The sequence below is a fragment of the Trichomonas vaginalis genome, chromosome VI (assembly GCF_026262505.1).
Source record: "Trichomonas vaginalis G3 chromosome VI, whole genome shotgun sequence".
Taxonomy (NCBI): Eukaryota; Parabasalia; order Trichomonadida; family Trichomonadidae; genus Trichomonas; species Trichomonas vaginalis.
The window spans coordinates 9,737,061-9,755,903 of record NC_067208.1 but is presented as its reverse complement, the minus strand read 5'-3'; the positions used below and the strand labels follow the sequence as shown (position 1 = coordinate 9,755,903).

At 34.8% G+C, this 18,843-nt stretch overlaps 15 protein-coding genes and 2 pseudogenes across 17 annotated transcripts, besides 2 other annotated features; 6 read left to right on the top strand and 11 right to left on the bottom strand.

The window, feature by feature from the left end:
* Positions 1-13,023: part of a mobile genetic element that runs on past the window's edge.
* On the bottom strand, positions 205-678 carry TVAGG3_0836210 (uncharacterized protein; the record flags this gene model as incomplete). The annotated part of the gene is made up of 1 exon (XM_051248694.1): positions 205-678. The coding sequence occupies one exon, from the start codon at positions 676-678 to the stop codon at positions 205-207; it is 474 nt and encodes a 157-aa protein (XP_051084169.1).
* TVAGG3_0836200 lies at positions 766-2,944 on the top strand (annotated as a pseudogene). Its single transcript has one exon. A coding segment is annotated over exon 1 (2,179 nt).
* Positions 4,689-5,546, bottom strand: TVAGG3_0836190 (uncharacterized protein; the record flags this gene model as incomplete). Its single annotated transcript, XM_001304092.2, has 1 exon — positions 4,689-5,546. One exon carries the CDS (start codon positions 5,544-5,546, stop codon positions 4,689-4,691), a length of 858 nt encoding a protein of 285 aa, XP_001304093.2.
* TVAGG3_0836180 (uncharacterized protein) lies at positions 5,571-5,831 on the bottom strand (the record flags this gene model as incomplete). The annotated part of the gene is made up of 1 exon (XM_001304091.1): positions 5,571-5,831. One exon carries the CDS (start codon positions 5,829-5,831, stop codon positions 5,571-5,573), a length of 261 nt encoding a protein of 86 aa, XP_001304092.1.
* On the top strand, positions 5,877-6,314 carry TVAGG3_0836170 (uncharacterized protein; the record flags this gene model as incomplete). The annotated part of the gene is made up of 1 exon (XM_001304090.1): positions 5,877-6,314. One exon carries the CDS (start codon positions 5,877-5,879, stop codon positions 6,312-6,314), a length of 438 nt encoding a protein of 145 aa, XP_001304091.1.
* Positions 6,342-7,916, top strand: TVAGG3_0836160 (uncharacterized protein; the record flags this gene model as incomplete). Its single annotated transcript, XM_051248693.1, has 1 exon — positions 6,342-7,916. The coding sequence occupies one exon, from the start codon at positions 6,342-6,344 to the stop codon at positions 7,914-7,916; it is 1,575 nt and encodes a 524-aa protein (XP_051084168.1).
* On the top strand, positions 8,175-8,417 carry TVAGG3_0836150 (kinase C-related family; the record flags this gene model as incomplete). Its single annotated transcript, XM_051248692.1, has 1 exon — positions 8,175-8,417. The coding sequence occupies one exon, from the start codon at positions 8,175-8,177 to the stop codon at positions 8,415-8,417; it is 243 nt and encodes an 80-aa protein (XP_051084167.1).
* TVAGG3_0836140 (uncharacterized protein) lies at positions 8,466-8,702 on the top strand (the record flags this gene model as incomplete). The annotated part of the gene is made up of 1 exon (XM_051248691.1): positions 8,466-8,702. One exon carries the CDS (start codon positions 8,466-8,468, stop codon positions 8,700-8,702), a length of 237 nt encoding a protein of 78 aa, XP_051084166.1.
* On the bottom strand, positions 8,871-9,305 carry TVAGG3_0836130 (uncharacterized protein; the record flags this gene model as incomplete). Its single annotated transcript, XM_051248690.1, has 1 exon — positions 8,871-9,305. The coding sequence occupies one exon, from the start codon at positions 9,303-9,305 to the stop codon at positions 8,871-8,873; it is 435 nt and encodes a 144-aa protein (XP_051084165.1).
* TVAGG3_0836110 (uncharacterized protein) lies at positions 9,568-9,879 on the bottom strand (the record flags this gene model as incomplete). The annotated part of the gene is made up of 1 exon (XM_051248689.1): positions 9,568-9,879. One exon carries the CDS (start codon positions 9,877-9,879, stop codon positions 9,568-9,570), a length of 312 nt encoding a protein of 103 aa, XP_051084164.1.
* Positions 10,806-11,246, bottom strand: TVAGG3_0836100 (protein of unknown function, DUF4106 family; the record flags this gene model as incomplete). Its single annotated transcript, XM_051248688.1, has 1 exon — positions 10,806-11,246. A coding segment is annotated over one exon (441 nt), but the record flags the coding sequence as incomplete, so codon positions are not given.
* TVAGG3_0836090 (protein of unknown function, DUF4106 family) lies at positions 11,623-11,835 on the bottom strand (the record flags this gene model as incomplete). Its single annotated transcript, XM_051248687.1, has 1 exon — positions 11,623-11,835. One exon carries the CDS (start codon positions 11,833-11,835, stop codon positions 11,623-11,625), a length of 213 nt encoding a protein of 70 aa, XP_051084162.1.
* On the bottom strand, positions 11,845-12,432 carry TVAGG3_0836080 (protein of unknown function, DUF4106 family; the record flags this gene model as incomplete). Its single annotated transcript, XM_051248686.1, has 1 exon — positions 11,845-12,432. A coding segment is annotated over one exon (588 nt), but the record flags the coding sequence as incomplete, so codon positions are not given.
* A 237-nt stretch (positions 13,024-13,260) lies between the features above and the next one.
* TVAGG3_0836060 lies at positions 13,261-13,538 on the bottom strand (annotated as a pseudogene). The gene has a single exon. A coding segment is annotated over exon 1 (278 nt).
* Positions 13,539-14,607: 1,069 nt separating this feature from the next.
* Positions 14,608-14,752, bottom strand: TVAGG3_0836050 (protein of unknown function, DUF4106 family; the record flags this gene model as incomplete). Its single annotated transcript, XM_051248685.1, has 1 exon — positions 14,608-14,752. A coding segment is annotated over one exon (145 nt), but the record flags the coding sequence as incomplete, so codon positions are not given.
* Positions 14,753-16,233: 1,481 nt separating this feature from the next.
* On the bottom strand, positions 16,234-16,562 carry TVAGG3_0836040 (protein of unknown function, DUF4106 family; the record flags this gene model as incomplete). The annotated part of the gene is made up of 1 exon (XM_051248684.1): positions 16,234-16,562. A coding segment is annotated over one exon (329 nt), but the record flags the coding sequence as incomplete, so codon positions are not given.
* Positions 16,563-17,100: 538 nt separating this feature from the next.
* Positions 17,101-17,936, top strand: TVAGG3_0836030 (uncharacterized protein; the record flags this gene model as incomplete). Its single annotated transcript, XM_001293370.2, has 1 exon — positions 17,103-17,936. A coding segment is annotated over one exon (834 nt), but the record flags the coding sequence as incomplete, so codon positions are not given.
* A 178-nt stretch (positions 17,937-18,114) lies between these two features.
* Positions 18,115-18,843: part of a mobile genetic element that runs on past the window's edge.

Genomic DNA, 18,843 nt, shown 5'->3' with positions numbered 1-18,843 from the left:
AACTCATGAATTTTTGACGAAGTGCAAATCTTCACTTCGTGTCAAAAATTTAATGAAAACATTAACGTAAACATTAACGATAAAATTTATTTCCTGGACTGTTGTCAAAATGTCATGTTGTCATTATTTTTAAAAGAAGTTAATTTACCTGGTAGCACATGGTGACATGGTGACACCTTCAGTTATTCAAAAATATATTTTTGCTTAAATAGCTTCAGGGTCTATTTCTTCAACCATTTCACTTCCTTCGTCAATGTCAATAGAAGCTTCTTCAACCTTTGGTAAGAATTTCTGTATAACATCTTTGTTCGTTATTGTCTTCAGAGATGAAGGATAATATTTCACAGATGTTTCACCCTTCTTATATTCTTTCTGTTCGGAAAGATTCATAGCAATACTGAAGAAGTCAATGTTGGAGTTCTTTATAACAGTATAATGAGTATCTTTGACATTCACGAAGAAACTCTTTTGTTTCAACACAACTGCTAACTCTTGTGAAGTATAACGTTTGCGGTCAATGACGATAGCTAATGGTCTGACATACTGACCAAACTTAGATTCTTTCACAAACTTCTTGTTAAAGATAACATTGACATTTGAAGCATTACTGAACTCATTCTTGATGACAGTAGCGAGAGCATTGTATGAAAAGAACTTGCAATCTTGCATGTGTTTCATTAAAATAAAAAGTTTGAAATATTTTAAAACTAACCTTAAAAATCTAATCTAATTTTTTCTAAGAAATTTTTTTATTTCCTACTAAAGATGTATCGGAAGTTGTCTAAGTTAGAGCACTCGGAAATAAAACAACTTCTAACAGAAGCTAACATAGATGTTGCAAAACATTACGCGACAAACAAAAAAGCACTCGCTGACTTCATTAAAGACTACAATGGTGAAATAACTTATGATAGAATTCATGAGTTCATAAAGCCGCAACGCGGTGAGGACGAAGTCCATGCAAGAACTTTTCCTTTAAATGACGTTGCTATTGACTTATATCATAGACGTTCAGTACCTCATGAAGTAAGAAGAGAAATGTTTGACATAACAAATGCAAACGTTGGTGAAACAAGAAGAGCTGTACCTCATGAAGTAAGAAGAGAAATGTTTGACATAACAAATGCAAACGTTGGTGAAACAAGAAGAAGAGACGACACACTGAAACAACAGAGAAGAGAGATGTTTAAAAGTGCTATAGAACAAGTTCGCAAAGCTAATAATGTCATTCGTTCCATTGACGACAAACCAAAAGAAGGTGAGAGATGGTTAAAGAAAGATGAAGAGAATAGGAAGAGGAATGTGAAGTCAGGCAATAGACTCATTGACTTTAACATCGAAGCTTTAGATGAACCAAACAGAGACTACTTACACAAACATTTCGGTAAGGTTTTCATGAGACTCTTAGAGAAAATTAAAATAAACTCACAACAGAGATGGATGGTATGTTATAAACTTGGTGGAAAGTATGAATGTTCTACGTTAAACCTCAATAATATTGGAACATTACTACATCAGCTCTTGAAGGAGAACTTTATATCAGAGATAGAAGCAAATGCCGCAGGTATTGTTGAAATGCACTATGACTTCTTCTTGACAAACATAAAGAATCTTACCGAAATAAAGATGTATGATTTAACAGAATATGAAGGCTTAACGATGTCAGATGTAAAGAAAGGCAAACCAAAAAAGAGACCATATAGAGATGAAAGCACACTGACAAATGACCAGAAAGCCATTTTGGAAGCTCTTAAGCAAACAGGAAACCCAGCACTTATAGAAAGCTTTTGGAAAGATAATGGTGAAAAGAAGTTTTATAAGAAGAGAAGCGGTCAGTTCTGGAAGTATCTTTGCACATTACCTATAAATCTTGAACGCTACCAAATCTTCAATGAACTGAACAAAAGAACTGCAACACTTATGACAGAAGATAACTGCTTCGTTTATGCTTGCATTCAGGCTGGAGTAAATGAAGAAACTATTGACCACATGAGAGAAGTCATTCGTGTTAGAGACTTTCCTCAAAGTAAAGTACAAGAAATTTCTGACGCAACAGGTATAGCATTTAATGTTACCATTGGTTACTTCAATGACTCAAGACATAATGAAATAAAGAGATATATACCAAAAGAATGTGAAACTGTTCGAACTATTGACTTACTTCTTGTTGAAGACCACTACATGCTAAATGAAAGATTACCAATGACAACATATTTCATTCGAAACTATAAAGAAATTCTCAAAGCTTGTGGTGGAATGAACATTGAGAAACAGATGAAATATATACAAGAGAGAGTAAATATTGTTCGCATGATAGAACAACACCGTTATGGGATGTTATGAAAACATTGTGGGAGTGCAAATATTTCGAACCTATTTCTTATGGAGAACTTTTCACATATACGACTGACTTATATAAACAGAACCTTGCACCATTTAAAGATTTGACATATGCTCCAAAGTATTGTGTACAACTGAAGAAGAAAGCAGAGTCAAAAGAAGTAAATAAAGCTAAATGTAAGTTCATTCCTGAGCACGTTTTCTTTGCTGACTTTGAGTGTAGCACAGACGGCTTTCATAAAGCGTTTAACATATGTTACGACAGTGAAGATGGTTCAGTTAGTGAAAGCATTTGGGGTCAGAACTGTGCAACAGAATTTTTGGAGCGACTTCCTGACAAGAGTTTAATATATTTCCATAACCTCAGCTATGACATAAACTTCATCTTAAGACACATGACAGAAGTGAAAGGAACTCCCATCATTAAAGGTTCACGAACAATGCAAATAACTGGTTTATATAAAGGACGGGCAATTATTATAAAAGACTCTTACAGTGTTATAAATAAGAAGCTTAAACTATTTCCTGCTATGTTTAACTTACAAACAGGACCGAAAGAAGTATTTCCATATAACTACTACAGCAGTGTTTTGTTAGCAAATGACAACAGAACTGGTGTCATTTCTGAAGCATGTAAGTTTATCCTGGATGCAGATACATTCATGAAAAACATAGATTCCATCAAAGGTTGCAGAATAGATGAGAACCACTTCGACTTAGAAAAATATAGCACGTTTTACTGCAAACAAGATGTAAGAATTTTAAGAGAAGGTTTTGTAAAGTTCCGCAATGACTTATTGAAAGAATTTGATTTAAACGTTTATGACTACGTTAGTATTTGTTCTATTGCTAACAAATTGTTTGAGAACAGAGTATATTTCCCGAATGGAAATCTTTATGACCTCTCAAATAAACCAAGAGAATTTATTTCGAGATGCATTCAAGGTGGAAGATGTATGTTGTCAGATAACATTAAACAAAAGAGCAAAAAGAAACTCATTGCTGACTTCGACGCTGTTTCATTATATCCATCCGCTATAGCAAGACTTTATACTTTAGAAGGAATTCCAAAAGTATTGAAGGATGAGATGTTAAGCACAGAGTATCTCATGAGACATTTATTCGATGACGACCAAAAGGAACCCATTGGTGAAAAGTTTATGTCAGGCTTCTTTGTTCTCATTAAGATAACAGAGATTGGCATACATAGACACTTTCCTTTAATAGTTTGTGACCCTGAACTAAATCCAGAACTTAACGTTCCCAGAAGTTCAAACTCTTGCTGTTTAATGTATGTTGACCATATAACATTACAAGACCTTATAAAATATCAAGGTGTCAAATGTGAAGTGTTACAAGGATACTATTACGATGGAAACAGAGATATGAGAATAAGAGATGAAGTAAAGAAATTGTTTGAGTTAAGGTTAAAGTATAAGAAAGAAGAAAACCCATTACAAGAAATTATAAAACTCATTCTGAACAGCATTTATGGCAAAACCATTCTATCTCCTATTGAGTCAAAAATAACCATAGTAGATGACAAAGATGCTATAAGATATGCCATCAGAAACTACAACCATATAGTGAAGTTCGAAGGTTTGGATGGTTCAGATAAAACTATTTTCAAGCTAACGAAAAGCATTTGCAGACACTTTAACTTTTGCCCACTTGGTGTAAATATTCTCTCAATGTCAAAACGTATTATGAATGAAGTATTCTGTACTGCTGAGGACATGGGACTTCAAATCTTTTACCAGGACTGTGACAGCATGCATATTTTCAATGAAGACATACCAAAGCTTGCAGCAGAGTTTAAGAAGAGATACGGTCGCGAACTTATTGGTAAAACATTAGGTCAATTTCATTCTGACTTCGCAGAAATAACACCTGGAAAACAAAGTTTAGCATACAAGTCAATATTTTGTGGAAAGAAGACCTACATAGACTTACTCACTAACGATTTAAATGAAGTTGCATTCCATGCACGTTGCAAAGGTGTCAAACAAGACATCCTTGCTTTAACAGCAAATGAAATGTTTCCTGAAGCTATACAATGCTATTACAATGAAGATAAGAACATTCACATACCTGTTGGAACATATGACAAAGACTCTGAGTTCAGTTTAATGAAACTTTACAAAGCACTTTATGACGGTCAAGAGATTGGATTTGACTTATGTAAGTCATGTCAACCTTGCTTTGCTGAAAAGTTTAACTTCTCAATAACGACTAAAACAAGCTTTATTTGTAAGTTGAAGTTCTGAGGTCATTTATTTTTGTCAGCAATGAGGTCATTCGTGATAAAAATAAGTCGCTAGCGGCAAGGGTGAAGCCCATGAGGTCATTTACAATACAGCTATTGTAGAATTTAAGAGTTGTGCTTCGATGTAAAGACAGTCCTTATGGTCTGGAGGTAGCAAAACAGGGGCTTTATGATCATGAGTGGAGAACATGTCTATCCAAAACTCACGATTGAAACCAGTTAATTTATAGTATTTAGGGTTAGGAAGTGGTGAAGTTCTTGTATGACCAATGAACTCATTTTCAACTCCCTTACTTAAGTTTGAATATAATATAGCTTGCTTTCTATCCCAAATGCCAGGTGTTACAATCTTTGAAAATTCATTTTTCCTCGGAAGCATTGCATCATAATTGAAAACCTTTTTGAAATCATCATTTGGTTCAGAGATTTGAAATCTTATACGTAATGGATTTTCTTTCTCTTTAGCGACTTCATTGAATGGTGAGAATACAATGAATTGACAGTCATGAGTTCCATCTTCATTTTCATTAAATTCATAATGAAAGTCTATAAGTTGTGGCTGACTACCTTCTTCTTTCAGTTGTGCAAGAAACTCACGTAAAGGCTGTAAAGTTTGTACTTCAATGTTGAACTTTTTCTCGAACATTTCATTAAATGAAATCATACATTGCAACAATGTTGTATCGTCTTTAAAGTATTTGTATATGTGAATGTTTTGGGCGCTTAAAGACTGTTCGTCATTTTCTATCTCGACTTGAAGTATAAAGTCAACCTTTCTGAAAGCATGTGTTATATACATAGATGTTATGCCAATGTACTTCTCTTCATTTATGTTCACAATCCAGTCTGTTGGAAACTTAAACGTTACTATGTTCCCCTTTATTTTGACGTCAGGGTTTTCACTACTGAATGCAACAGATAAAGGTATTTGTCTATACATTTAATTCGGATAAAAATAAACCATTTACTCTTTCTTTGCTTCAGCTTCTTTAGCTTTTGCTTCAGCTTCTTCTCTAGCTTTCTTCGCCAGCAAACGTGGGTTCTTTTGTCTTCCAGCAGCTAATGCAGCAAGTTGTTTTTCACTAAGTTTTCTCTTTGGTCTCTCTGGCTTTTGTTCTTGTTTTTGTTCCTTCAGTTCGGATAAAATTTGCTCGCGAATTTTTTTCTTCAATGCTTCAACATCTATGACCCCTTGGGTCTTGTCCGTAGGGCTTGTCTGAGTCATTTGACTGCAGATAAAAAACAAAATTAAAACTTTAACCGATGTAAAATGAGCTTGTCAAAATCAGAGCGAGAGTCTATTATATTAAATGACGCAAGAGGAATACAACATCCTTTCTATTACGTAAGTCAGAGTAAAGATGGTAAAATATACGTAAGAAAAAGAAAGGTTCCATTAGCGAATGCAGAAAGCGACAACATTAAGGTGTATGGCACCGAGGGCGAAGCCCACGAAGCCCATATAAAACCTTCTGTTCAAACTGAAAAGTCAATAGAACCAGAAGAAAAGAAGCCAGATGTTCTTTCAATAACGAACCAAGAGCTTATTGCAAAGTTCGTGAATTTCATTGAAAAGCAAACCGAGTCAAAGAACCCTGACCCACCAGTGAAAGAAGTTGAGACAAAAGAGAATGTACAGTTCATTGAAAATGTCAAGAAACAACTTCCACCACGAATGCCAAGAAGAAGAGTGAGAATAATGAAGTAAATAGATATTTTTATCCGAAGGAAAGACATGCAGAACGAACAGTTAAACGAATTTACTCCAGCAGAGCATATTCATCAGATTCGCTCATATTTCGATATCATAGACAATGCAGTTCAAATTGGTGACACTAATAGAAAATATTCTGACGCAAAGATTCCATCACAACCTGGAACTGCTAAAGATAACACATGGGTAACATTCAATCTCTCACCTCCTGGTGAAAATATGTTGGACCTTTACAATACATTCATTACGTATAAAATGGAAGGTCAATTTATTGTAGATAAAGAAATTGGTTCAGGTTCCAATAAAACAAACCCACCAGGATTTTGGATTGGTTTCGATGACGCTTTCTATGCAGTTGCTGGATATCAAATCCTTGCAAATGGTCGTATCGTATATTCTCAAGACAACGCAAGAGAAGAAGCATATATAACTTCAAACTCACAAACTACCGAACAAATAAAGAAAGTAGATGTTTTTTCAAAGACTCGACATGAAGATGTATGGAGTCATTCGGGAACATGCAGAACAGGACAAATTGTTAGTGGTCCAATTACAGCAGGAAAATCATTTGATTTTAAGCTTCGTTTAAGAATTCCTGTTAGAAAGTTTTTACCATTAGAAGCTATAAGATTTATTCCTGCATTTGCAGGAAACATTCAGCTTAAAGTAAAGTTCAGTAGCGACGCATTACAATGCACATCTATATCTATAAATGATATCGTTGCTTTCAATCCAACTCTTAAAGTTGCATTTGCTTCAGATTCAAATCCACCGACAAATAAATTTGTTCCATGGAATGAACCATTCACTATGATAACGAAGGCAATAGAAGCTAGTGGAACAGTTACAATTACAACTGTAACCCAACAACTATTTCGAACAAAGATGAATTTTAATGAATGTTTCATTCATCCAAAGTCATTCTCTTTAGACCCTAACATTTATACAGAACTTGTAGAACATTATACAAACGAGGCTTTATGTTTTCCTGTTAAAGTTATGGATTGGATTCCTATGGACGGTTCATTCTCAAAGAATACAGATAGTTCAAGTGCAACATTTACAGCAGCTTATACGCCTATTAATGTTAAAAGTATTTGGGCACTATTTAGAAAGAAAGACAACTATTATGTTAATTTTGAGAACCCTAAGTTTAAATATCTTCAGCTTTCCATGGGAGCTTATGGAAATATGCCTGCAGAACCTGAAAAAACATATGGACCTGTATTTTATGAAATGGTTGCGAACGCTTGCAATACAAACAATGATATGATAGGATTTAATGAAGATGTTATGAGGTCATTGGTGGATGATGGTAGTGTGGAACATAAATGGGATAGCTATGACAACACACATTTCGTATGTGGTTTTCCAACAGAAGTGGACTTTTGCTTCCAGCAAGGTCAAACATCTACTGCTCCAATAACATACAAATTGTCTGTTAAAGGACCTATTGAACTAGCAACTGAAAATGTACCAAAGCCACTTATTGGATTTATGAGGGATTGTTGCTTTGCAATACAAGTAAGACAGTCAGGCATACCAATAATAAGACTTGACGACTATAACTTAGCAGCTGACGACAGTGAGGAATAAAGGATGAACGTTTATTTTTAAAGCTTATAAATGAGTTCTTCATCAAGCTCTCGTGAACCTTCACCATCTATGAAACAAACTTTACCAAACGATTATGGAGCACCTATTGAATATTTCTTACGAGCTGCACAATGGTAAAGAGCAGTCTCACCAAGGTTAGGTGTTCCACCAGCTCCTGTCAAAAATAGCATTTGGTCAAGTCCTTATATAAAATATGGTCTCCCACTAGGTTTGCTAGCTACAGCAGGAGCAGTTATGATGTTGAAAAGAAATAAAGCAAATGTTGTAAATAATACTGAAGTAGCTGAAGTTAAACAAACTCCAACACCTTCGCCAAAACCAACGTCAAAACCAACGCCTTCACAAACAACACCTTCAATGACTCCTGAACCTATGAAAGTACAAACTCCTGTTCAAAAGTCAACTCCTAAACCGACTCCAACATTTAAACCAGAACCTACTTCTCAAATAAATCGTAAAACTCCTGCGTTTCCTTACTGAAAAAATAATGTTATTTTTATTTAATATTAAAATTTTTATTTGATTGAAATGACAAATAAAGTCACTGAAGCAATGAAACAAAAGTTTTTGGTAGAATACATTAAATCAGGAACTATTCCAGAAGGTTTTTACATTCATACTATGAAAGATGGTAGAGTTCAGTTTAGAAAGATAAAGCAACCATTAGATAAAGAAGGAATTTTGAGAAAGATTAAATTACATGAGGACAACATTGCTGAACTTAAGAAGAAGTTAGAAGAGTTGGAGAAAGGAAGAGAGTTATAAAGCAATGAATTCAAGTGGGTGAAAAACCGGGTGAAAAAAGAGGTGAAATCTCACCACTTCACCTAAATTTATTTTTTCACCTCTGACAACGTTTATTTTTAAGTTTATTTTATTATTTAGCGAGAACGTTTATTTTTATATAAATGACAGAACAAAAATAAAGCATATCTACTCAACAGGAATGAGACCCTTACTGACTATGTATTCGTTTAATGCTTGATGAAAACAATGGTACATATTATCGTATGGGTATACACAGCGTCTGTTTCCATCGTCGTCGTATATGTAGAGCTCAAATCCAGTCCAACCTTCTTTTGTACAATATGTAGCTTTATTTAAGTATGCATTTATGTAGATAAGGCAATTTTCTTCATCGCTCCAGAAATAATTTTTGTTCTTTGTTGAAATAGTTTTCGTTCCTCTGCGACCATAAGGAATGTATGCAATGAACTTTGCGTCATATGGGATTGTAATATATTCGGGGTTTCTTTCATCGTCAATGGGTCTATCTTTGTTAAAATGCATGTTTCTCAGTTTTACTTGAGTTTTGAATAGTTCACGGAAACGTTCTGGGAAAGAGTCATAGTAAATGTAGTCGGACATGTCTTTGTAATGAAATTAAAAAATTTAAAAAAATAAAAATAAGGTTATTTTTATTTAGTGAGGACGGTAGTGAATTCATTAGTGAAGTCATTAGTGAAGTCATTAGTGAAGTCGTTTATATGTCAGATGGTTTTGTAAATATTTAAGGTTAAGTTGGTGTTATGGTTGTGTTGTAAAATATACGTTACCGGTTTCGTAAAGTGTCAAAACCGCTAAGTGGTGTACGGAGGCGCGCAGTGCCACAGTACACGACTTAGGGATACTAACTTATACCACGAACTGAAAAATCTTCAAGTTTTGACAATAAGATATCCCAAGCATCTAACATCTTCATGCCAACTTGTACGACTTTTATTTTCTTAAGTTTCTGTCTACATTCTTGTTCTGTAACTATTGTCGCTTTAGGTTTGTTAAAGACTACATCCCATTCTTTCATAACATAACATTCTGGGGTAGAGTCGACATAAATGACTAAACGTTTCAAATTCTCGACTGCTTTGTTATAGTCTCGAAATGGACACATATTTCTGAATGCTTGGAAGTCATAAAAATCTGAAACATCTATTCTGTACATTTTTATAAAAATAAAAAAAAATATTATTTTTTTATTCTTGACTTTGTTGTTCCATTTGTTGCATTTGTTGTTCTTGAGCTATTTGTTGTTGAAGTTGTTCTTGTAATACAATACTTTCACCAGTTGCATCTTCCAATTCGAAACTTTCTGCCGTCATTGACAAATACATAGGACATAAAAGTTTTACAGGAACAAAGTTTGCGTCAACTAATGTCAACGTTATACTTGCCAAAGTGTTTGAATTCACTAAGGGTGAAAATTCTGCATTCGAATGAACAATAGGCAAACCAGCAGAGAAAGTATTGTTTATACGCATAAGTATCTTTTGGTCATAATAGTTTCTGTCGACATTCGATAACACTTTGAACCTAAGTTTGAAACAATATATAAGATTGGTGTGCTTAATGTCAATGGAATAGACATTCCTTGTATGACACCTTTTCCTGTTATAGGAAACTGTTGGTAGTAAAAACCAGATATAAGTTTTGTATTATAGCTCATATCATTAATAGTAAACTCAGTCGGACATCCAAACATAATGAAACCTGCTCTAGTTGCAGCACATGTTACACCCGTACTTAAAGTATTAAATAAGTCAACAAAACCTGTTGGTGGTATATCTGAGTAAGTATCTTCAAAGGAGTATTTTTTACCATTCACAACAATAAAGTCTTCTGGTGTCAAAAGAGCAAAACAGGCTTTAGTCGTCATTGTGTTTAAGGTTAGTTTACAATATCGTCCTTGAGGACTTTGTATAGTTTGTTGTTATAGAATTATATGACTCAGGGTTTTTAGTCGTAATAGTATAAACCATTATGTCTTCTGCCATTTACTTAGCAAATAAATTTTAATGAAATGTTGTGGTCGTCAAATATTTTTATAACGTCTGGGAAACTATATTTTAAGTTCAACGTTTCACCTCCTTTCATAACGTATATCTTGTCAATGACATTATATGAAACACCACAGCAACCAATGTCAGGTTCTATTTCTTTGATGTTTATATCGTCTGCCTTTGTCAAAAGTTTCAATAGTTCTTTCAAAACTTCATGAGGTGCAATGACATATGAGTTCACTTTTACAGGGTTGTGTTCAACCAAGTTTAACATTATACTTAAAGCTTGACAAATCTTCTCCTGAGTTTGAAGTTTGTCTTTCAGTTGTTGGTAGTTGTTTCGAATATCTGCAACAGAACTTAAGTCTCTGTTAACTTCAGGATATGTTGGTTCTTTTACAGGAACAATTGTTATACCATCTTCGTCTTCGTATGGTTTCCCCACTTCAACATCTCTGTCTTTGACATTGACAATAACACTTTGACTGTTTGTTTGAGTTGGTGAATTTAACTTCACATCTGCCATCGCCATTAAACCTTTTGAAACACTTACGCTTCTATTTTTCGGAAATGACATTTTACTTAGAATAAAAAGATGGACGTATTCGGATATCTTATTGAATTGAAGCAGAACAAAGTTTATACTCACAAACAATACAAATACATTGACAGAATAGTTCTTTACACAAACAATGGAAAATGTTATAGAATAGCAGTCTTTGCTGAACCTAAATATTTTCATAAAGCAAAGAAAGTTGGTATAACTGAAATGGTGAAAGTTCTTGAAGCAGACAAAAATATAACTTCAAAACTGACCGATATTACTAAAGGAAAGTTTATAATACAATATTATGTCAAAACTGGCGTACTGTCAATATTTGACGGAGAGAAGTCAGTTCAAGAACAACTTACTGACCTGCTGCCAAAATCTGCTCGATGGAAGCTGTCGTTATGCCAATCTGAGGAGCCCAAGCAGGTTTCATCGAACGAATCTTCAAAAGAGCATCTTCCGTGAAAAGTGCTATTGGTTTTGTAAACTTCTTTGCTTTCAATTCATCTGGACCGTCTCTGTCACCAGTATATTGTATTTGAACTGTACCAACAGTTGAAATACCACCCATAAAGTCTTCTGAGTCAGCAAATGGAATGCCAAGCCAAAAGTTTGAACGGTCTCCATTTGTATATTGAGTTTTTTGACCTCCTGTATGAGTCCATACTTTCACATATGGCATAATAGAACTTTGCATTTCAGGGTTAATGGTTGTTGTGAAGTTGTTGTTAAAGTTCATAGCATCTAATGTCAAGTTGTATGACCTCATATCCTCAACTGTAGAATATTCTTCTCTTGGATAATATTTGCCATCTATGTTTATATGATATTTAATACCAGGGTTGTAGAAACAAGAATAGTCATTTATAGTTCGTCTGAAAAGAACAAACATTGTGTCTGCATGTTTCATAGCAGTTGTTAAAGCAATATCTGTTCTGCTACCAGGAGTTCCTGGATTTTGGTTTCCAACTTCACCTGCAAAATCTTTGACAGATATTTGATGGATATGGAACATAAGTGGAACTGCAATATATTTGGCAGCTAAAGCATTTGAAATATCTGGGTCCAACATATAAACGGCAAGTCTGCTTTCTATTCTCTTGCATTCAAATTTTTCGCATGTGAACTTAACTGGGTCCCATACGTTTGCACCACCATTATCCTTCATATAGTAGTTTACTTCATTGTTGAAGTTTGAGAAAACAAAGTCTAAGTCAACTTTGTTTTTGCAAAAGGCAGCGAATGTTTCCTGAGCTGTTGCTTTGGCTTCAATAGTGAATGGGTCTTGTGTTGGTGCAATGACTAAGTTATTTTTGCTTGGAGTAAGTTCGATAGAAATTTTTCCTGCCCAGTTTGGCAAGTATCTTAAAAACCTGAAGATGAGGAAAGATGACAAAGGAACTCTAAGTTTCAGTTTTACTTTGGTTACTGCTGCTGCAGTTTGTCCAGAAAGGTTAACATAAACTCCTGGAACGTTAGGGTCAAGTCTTCGTATTTTCTCAATAGTTGCATACTGGTCTGTTTGTTCTCTAGCTTGTGGTTGTACTGAGTTTCTCAAAGCGAACCATTCATAGTTTGCCCATGTTACTGTTTGAACTAAGTCAGAGTTAGAATATATCTTATATCCCATGAAAACTTCTGGAGCATATTGGTATCCGACATAGAAAATTCCATTGCAACCTTTCTTGTCAGACAACTTGGCAGAAGGTTTTATTTCAATGTCTTACGTATAGAGAGTTGTCAATAGAAATAATGTGAAACCTGTCGAAGCAATATCACTACTGTTGTTGAAGAACCTTCTCCAAACTCACCTACGTTTCCATAAGAAACAGCAGTTGTATATTCGTAAGTTCCAGGAACTATTTCTGACCTTCTAATGGCATTGTCGCATTCGTTATACATTCGGAAACATTTCCGTTCATGGCATCCAAAACTGTTGGCGTTATATTCTGAGCGGCGTACATTTCATATGGGTAAAAATATAGAATAGTTGGATTTATATGTCATAATAGAACCCACTCGGACCAAGCTTTACTTTCTTCCTGACTGAGTTTTTAACTGAATCTTTAACTCTTCTTTTTCCTTCATTGCCACTACTTTCACTAGATGAAGTTACTTCTTCACTACTTTCACTTTGTTCTACTCTTCTCTTCTTCTTTGGTGTCGCTTTTGGTAACTTGCCTCTGCTTCAAGTTGTAGCATCTTTGCCTCATGTTCACCTAGTATGTTGTAAATTTCCCATGTCCTTTTTGCCTTTGGGCTCTGGTCGCCCATCTCAGGTAACCTATATCCTAGAAAGATTTTGTCATAGTTTGTATTTGAGTCTTCGCTTATTGTTTGCATGACTCTTTCCTGAGTTTCCGGTTCAAGCTCTCAAACAGAGCTTGTCCATATGGAATAAGCTCGTTTCCAAATATATGTTTTTGTAGCCATTCTGGTTTTCTTTCCATGTAACCAATAATATCTTTTGTGAATGAGAAAGCTTTTACCCAACGTTTCAGTCTTGCGTCATTTATTTCTGTAGTTGGTTTTATTTTGTCATGAAACATGTTTTTCAATACTAACATTTCATTTGGTACTGTCCATTTGAGTTTTCTTAAATATTCATCCCTTCTCATTTCATTGTCTGCAAAGTAAGTTTTTATGACATTTTGCAAACTTTCGTTTGCAAGGTCATGTACAATGGGTTCTCTTCCTTCTCTCCCTAACTCTCTTTCTAAAACTCTTCACCAAATATACCATCTCTATAGTTCTTTGAGATAAATGTTCTAGAACGTCAGGTGTTATATTTCCCTCAGCCATGTTCATTTCATACTGGTCCAAAATATCTGCATGTTTCATATCTTTCAACGGCATTAAAGCCGCGCTGAAAATACCGGCTATATCTGATTCACCATTCACTTCCATTGCGTCTACAACTTCTTGGAATTGTGGTTGTAAGTTTATGAACCACCTATCCGGATTAGCTTTATGGCCCCATCTCATTGTAGTTCCATAGTCTGGGTTTGTTTCCATATTGGTTAGGTTCTGAATGAACTTTAAACAATGTTTCATTTCTATATGTTTTGTTGAAATTTAACCTTTTCACCGAGTTCAGCCAAAGATTGAACGTTATATGGTCGTAAGTAAAAAGGATTATTGTATTTGCGTACATTTTCTTTCAGTACTTCCATTCTATGCTGAATATTTTCATCTGATGATGGAGTCCTTTGTATGTCGGTGAACATTTTTCGATATCCTTCTACTATGTCAGCCGAATTTTTCTTAGACTCTTGGAAAGATTCCATATTCTCCTCATACTCTTGTTGAGGGTCAAGATTTTTCGGCTGTTCCAAATCTTCATCTAGTTCTGTGAAGTTAGTTTCCAAAGGAGGGACTTGTTCGTTTCCTTCAGGCTCTTCTAGCTGTTGTTGCTGAACTATTTCTTCCATGTCTGGTTGTATCTGAACTTCTTCCTGTTGAGTTTCTTGTACCTCATCTGCTGGCATTTCATATATTCCGAGACCGTTTTTAACAAGTTCCCTATCTAAGTCATCCGGACTCATAAACCTTTCTTCTTTTGTTCCGTCTCTATTTTTACGCGTTTCATGAAGAGAGTTGAATTATCATTTAGCTCTGACATCAAATATCTCGGAGTAAATTCATTCATGTCATTTGGATGATATGCTATTAAATCATATCCCTTAGCGAGCTTGTATTTTCCAGGTTTGAGATTATATCCGATTTTATGCTGAACCATAAAGCTAAATAGGTTCGGGTCAGTATTTCCTTCCTTGAACTTTCTAATAGCTTCTTTATATCTGTCACTAAAGTCAAGAGTATCTGGGTAACCATAATCTTCCTTAAGCATTTTTAAGAATTCTTGGTTTCCTTTTTCTCTACTTCTTTTATGTCTTTGCTCTGTTTGTGGTTGCTGTGCAGGGTTTTGAACTGTTGGTTGCTGTGTTGGATTTTGAACTGTTGGTTGTTGTGTTGGATTTTGAACTGTTGGTTGTTGTGTTGGATTTTGAACTGTTGGTTGTTGTGTTGGTTGTTGTTGTGGTGCTGGTGCATGCCTGTGTCTGTGTCCTTGTGACGATGTAAATGTTTTAGGTAGTCCTGGTGCAGGTGCTTCTCTTGGAGGGTTTGGTGGTATATAAGTTCCACCAGCTGGCACATATGTTCCATCTGCAGCATAATGTCCTACCTGACTTTTCATTTTTAAGAAAGCATTTACTAGGTCTGTTTTGGTCTGTTGTAACTTTTTTTTTTTGACTTTCCACAGCTGCTCTAACGGCGTCATAGGCACTTTGAACTGCCTGTCTCGTTGCTGCATCTGTTATTTTCGTCATATTTTTGCTACTTCTCTAACTCTTTGTCGAAACCTTCAGACTTCAGTTTCTTTCCAGATGAGAAGTCGTTCACTATACTTACTATGAAGAGCTTCGAAGCATTCTTAAGTCAGCATTCATTAAAGCTTCATTTGAACTGTCTTCATCCGCTTGTATTTTTGTCCTTATTGACCCTATAAGTTGGGCTGCTTTAATGTCAGCTTGACTCTTTATATAGTCATTTTTAGCTTTTATATATTCTGCGCTTTGCATTGCCTTTTGCATGGCTGCGTCGTTATTTTTACTTTCTTGTGCTAAGTTTTCATACTGTACGGTTTGGTTTTGCAACTGTAAAAGTTTTTCTGCCTTTACATTTGCTTCAACTTCTTTTTTATACTCATCGCTATCCATATATGTCTTCATGGCTTTTTGTTTTATCTCTTCATCTTTCAGTACTTTATATTGAGTAGTATGGTTTTTCAAATTTATAACATCTTGTTCCATTTTTGCTACTTCTGCTGCTTTTTCTGACACTTTTTTCGCATATTCCTCTGTACTTAGTTCTTTCAGTTGTTCTTCTTTCTTCTTTTTCTCTACGTTTAACTCATTTAGTTTCTTTGTCTGTCTGTCATATTCTAGTTTCTTTTCGTTTTCACTTATTTTGTTTCTGTATGTCTATGTTTGACTTTTTGACATCTGTTATTTGATTTTTGAGTGAACTCAAATTCATTTGACTTTGAGGGTTATAAGCTGTTCCGTCTGCAGCTCCACCATAGCCTGCCATTTTCGCTAAAAGTGCCGCTCTTAAACCTCCACTCTGTGCACCAATAACTCGGTTTAAAAGCATAGGGTTGCTTGACATTTGTTGCAACATAGTGGGGTCATTCATCATTTGTTGTTGCAACTGTTGTTGTGGTGTCAGTTTTACTATTGGATGTTTCAATGCTCCCTTCCTCTTACGTATATTCTTACGTAGCTTACGTGGCATTTTAAGTGAAGTTAAAAAGCGGTTTTTGACAGATGTTTATATGACACTTTTTGTTCAGCTCAAAAAACTACTCGTCAAAGTGTTGTCAGTTTTGTAAAATAACCGTCCTATCTCATTCTATAAGGGGAAAAAGGCTTCTCAAAGTATACTTCCTTGGAACGCCTGTAACTTTTCCTGTAGCGACGATAGACCCTTACTTGTCCGGACAAAGTTATACTATTTTGAGTGCTCTACAAAAAAGTCAACGGCGACGACTCTCAAAAACCGTTGTCTAAAAAGTTTTACCGTTGGACAAAAAAGTATATATAGAAAACAAAAAACGTTTATAGTTCATTCAATATTTGAGATAAACCGTTTTTCCAACGGTAACTATTAAATAAAATAAAAAAATAGAGGGGGTCTCCGTTGGAAAAAACCGTTTTTATTCAATATTCATTTTCCACAAACTTCTGGTCAGTTCATTTTTATCTAATGGAAGCCAACGCTGTTAACCACAATTCAAACATTAACAATTCTCAACCGCTAACCAAAGCCAAAGCCCCACAACCTCCAAGAACCGGCACAGCGGTTAGAATAACCACCAAAAAGTCTAACAACGAATTAAGAGAAATTCTTCAACAAATTTGCTCTAAATATCTCAAAGACGCCGAAGAAAACACACAACCAGACGCTACATACAATACTCAGTTCTGTGAAGTTCTGAACAAAGCAATTACTAGTTCAATTGAACTTACTAAGACAATTCCAAGTCCAATTGAGCTTAGCGATGTCTTAGTTCAGTATTTTCCAACATTTACTAAGCTTATAATGTTGAGAACTTTATACCAAGTTCGTCAAAATCTTCCTCGTTACCTCCAACGGTCATTCGACACGAGAATTGCCGAATTCCAAGTCTTTAGTTACGGATATGACGAAGATGAATACGTTGACGAGTTCGGAGACAACTGTACAAAATGGTTTGAATGTTATACGACAACACAATTTGAATTCGACTTTCTCGAATTCAACGCAGCAACCATTCATATCATTGCTCTTTACCTTTCCGAACAACAACAAGACCTCGCAGATGGAGATGTTGTTACTGTCGTCATGAAAACTCCTGAACAATTCGGAAAAAAGAAGTCTCTAATTGCCAAATTCGTTCCAGGACATCAGCTTTTCCAACGCACAGAAGTCTTCTGTATTCCTGGAACTAAGTTCTTTGTCAGGAGCGAACTCAAAGAAAGATATAATGTGTCATTCAATTACACATTATATAATGTTTTCGACCCAGAAGAAGGCTTCTTCCCAGAAGCAATGGAGGAGGAAGAAGAGGAGGAGGAAATACAAGACTCTATCCAAGAAGAGTCCTCCGAATTCACACCAGAAGACTAACAATTTTCCGAATAAAAACTTCATTTATACTAAACATCTTCGGGGCTAGAGGGCGCAACGCGCCTGGAAGCCCCACTCACCTGATCTCATCCTAATATTGTGATGCATGTAGTTTATATTTATTGAGGCTAATGCCGGAATATCGTGCATTTTATAAAAAATTCAAAGAATTGACAATGAGTAGGGGGAATTTTAGCTAAAAGTGACACGCCTGTAAAAAGTGACACACCCGTGAAGGGTGTGATTACCGATCGGTAATTTTGACAGTTTAGAATTTAAAATTTTTTATGGAACTGTTGCGAGTTTGATAAAGAATTTAAGGAATATAAGCAAAGATTTGAATCAAAATCTTAGACCTAAGCCGATCGCTTCGCTCGCGGCTTTCTTTATTATTTTAAATTTGCATATTTCCATCAAAAGTTCATAAGGTAAAAAATTTCGTTTATATTATTGCAAAATAAAATCTTCATTATCAAAATAATATTAAATGATAATATAATATAATTTATAAACAACTATTATTTAATAAAGTTTAATTGCCAAGGTTCATCTAATTTTTTGATTTTTAATGTTTTATGAATTTTATTTATCATGTATATATCTAATGAAGATTATATATGTAGAAGATAAGTACCTTAATATGTACGTAAAAATTAATGAAATTTATTTTGAATGTAGAACCGAGCAATTTTCAAATTTTGTGCTTTTTTTGAATTTTCTCGATACCAGATAAGTTGTGTTGGCTAAATAATATATGGATACAATGTGTCTTATAGATGAATATATGCACAAAGTTTAAGAGGCCATTTTCTTTCAGAAACCGAGATTTGTGAATTTTTTCAAATTTTGTGCTTTTTTTGATATTGAAATTTCATTTCATTTTTTTTTGATGCATATCGATGCACCA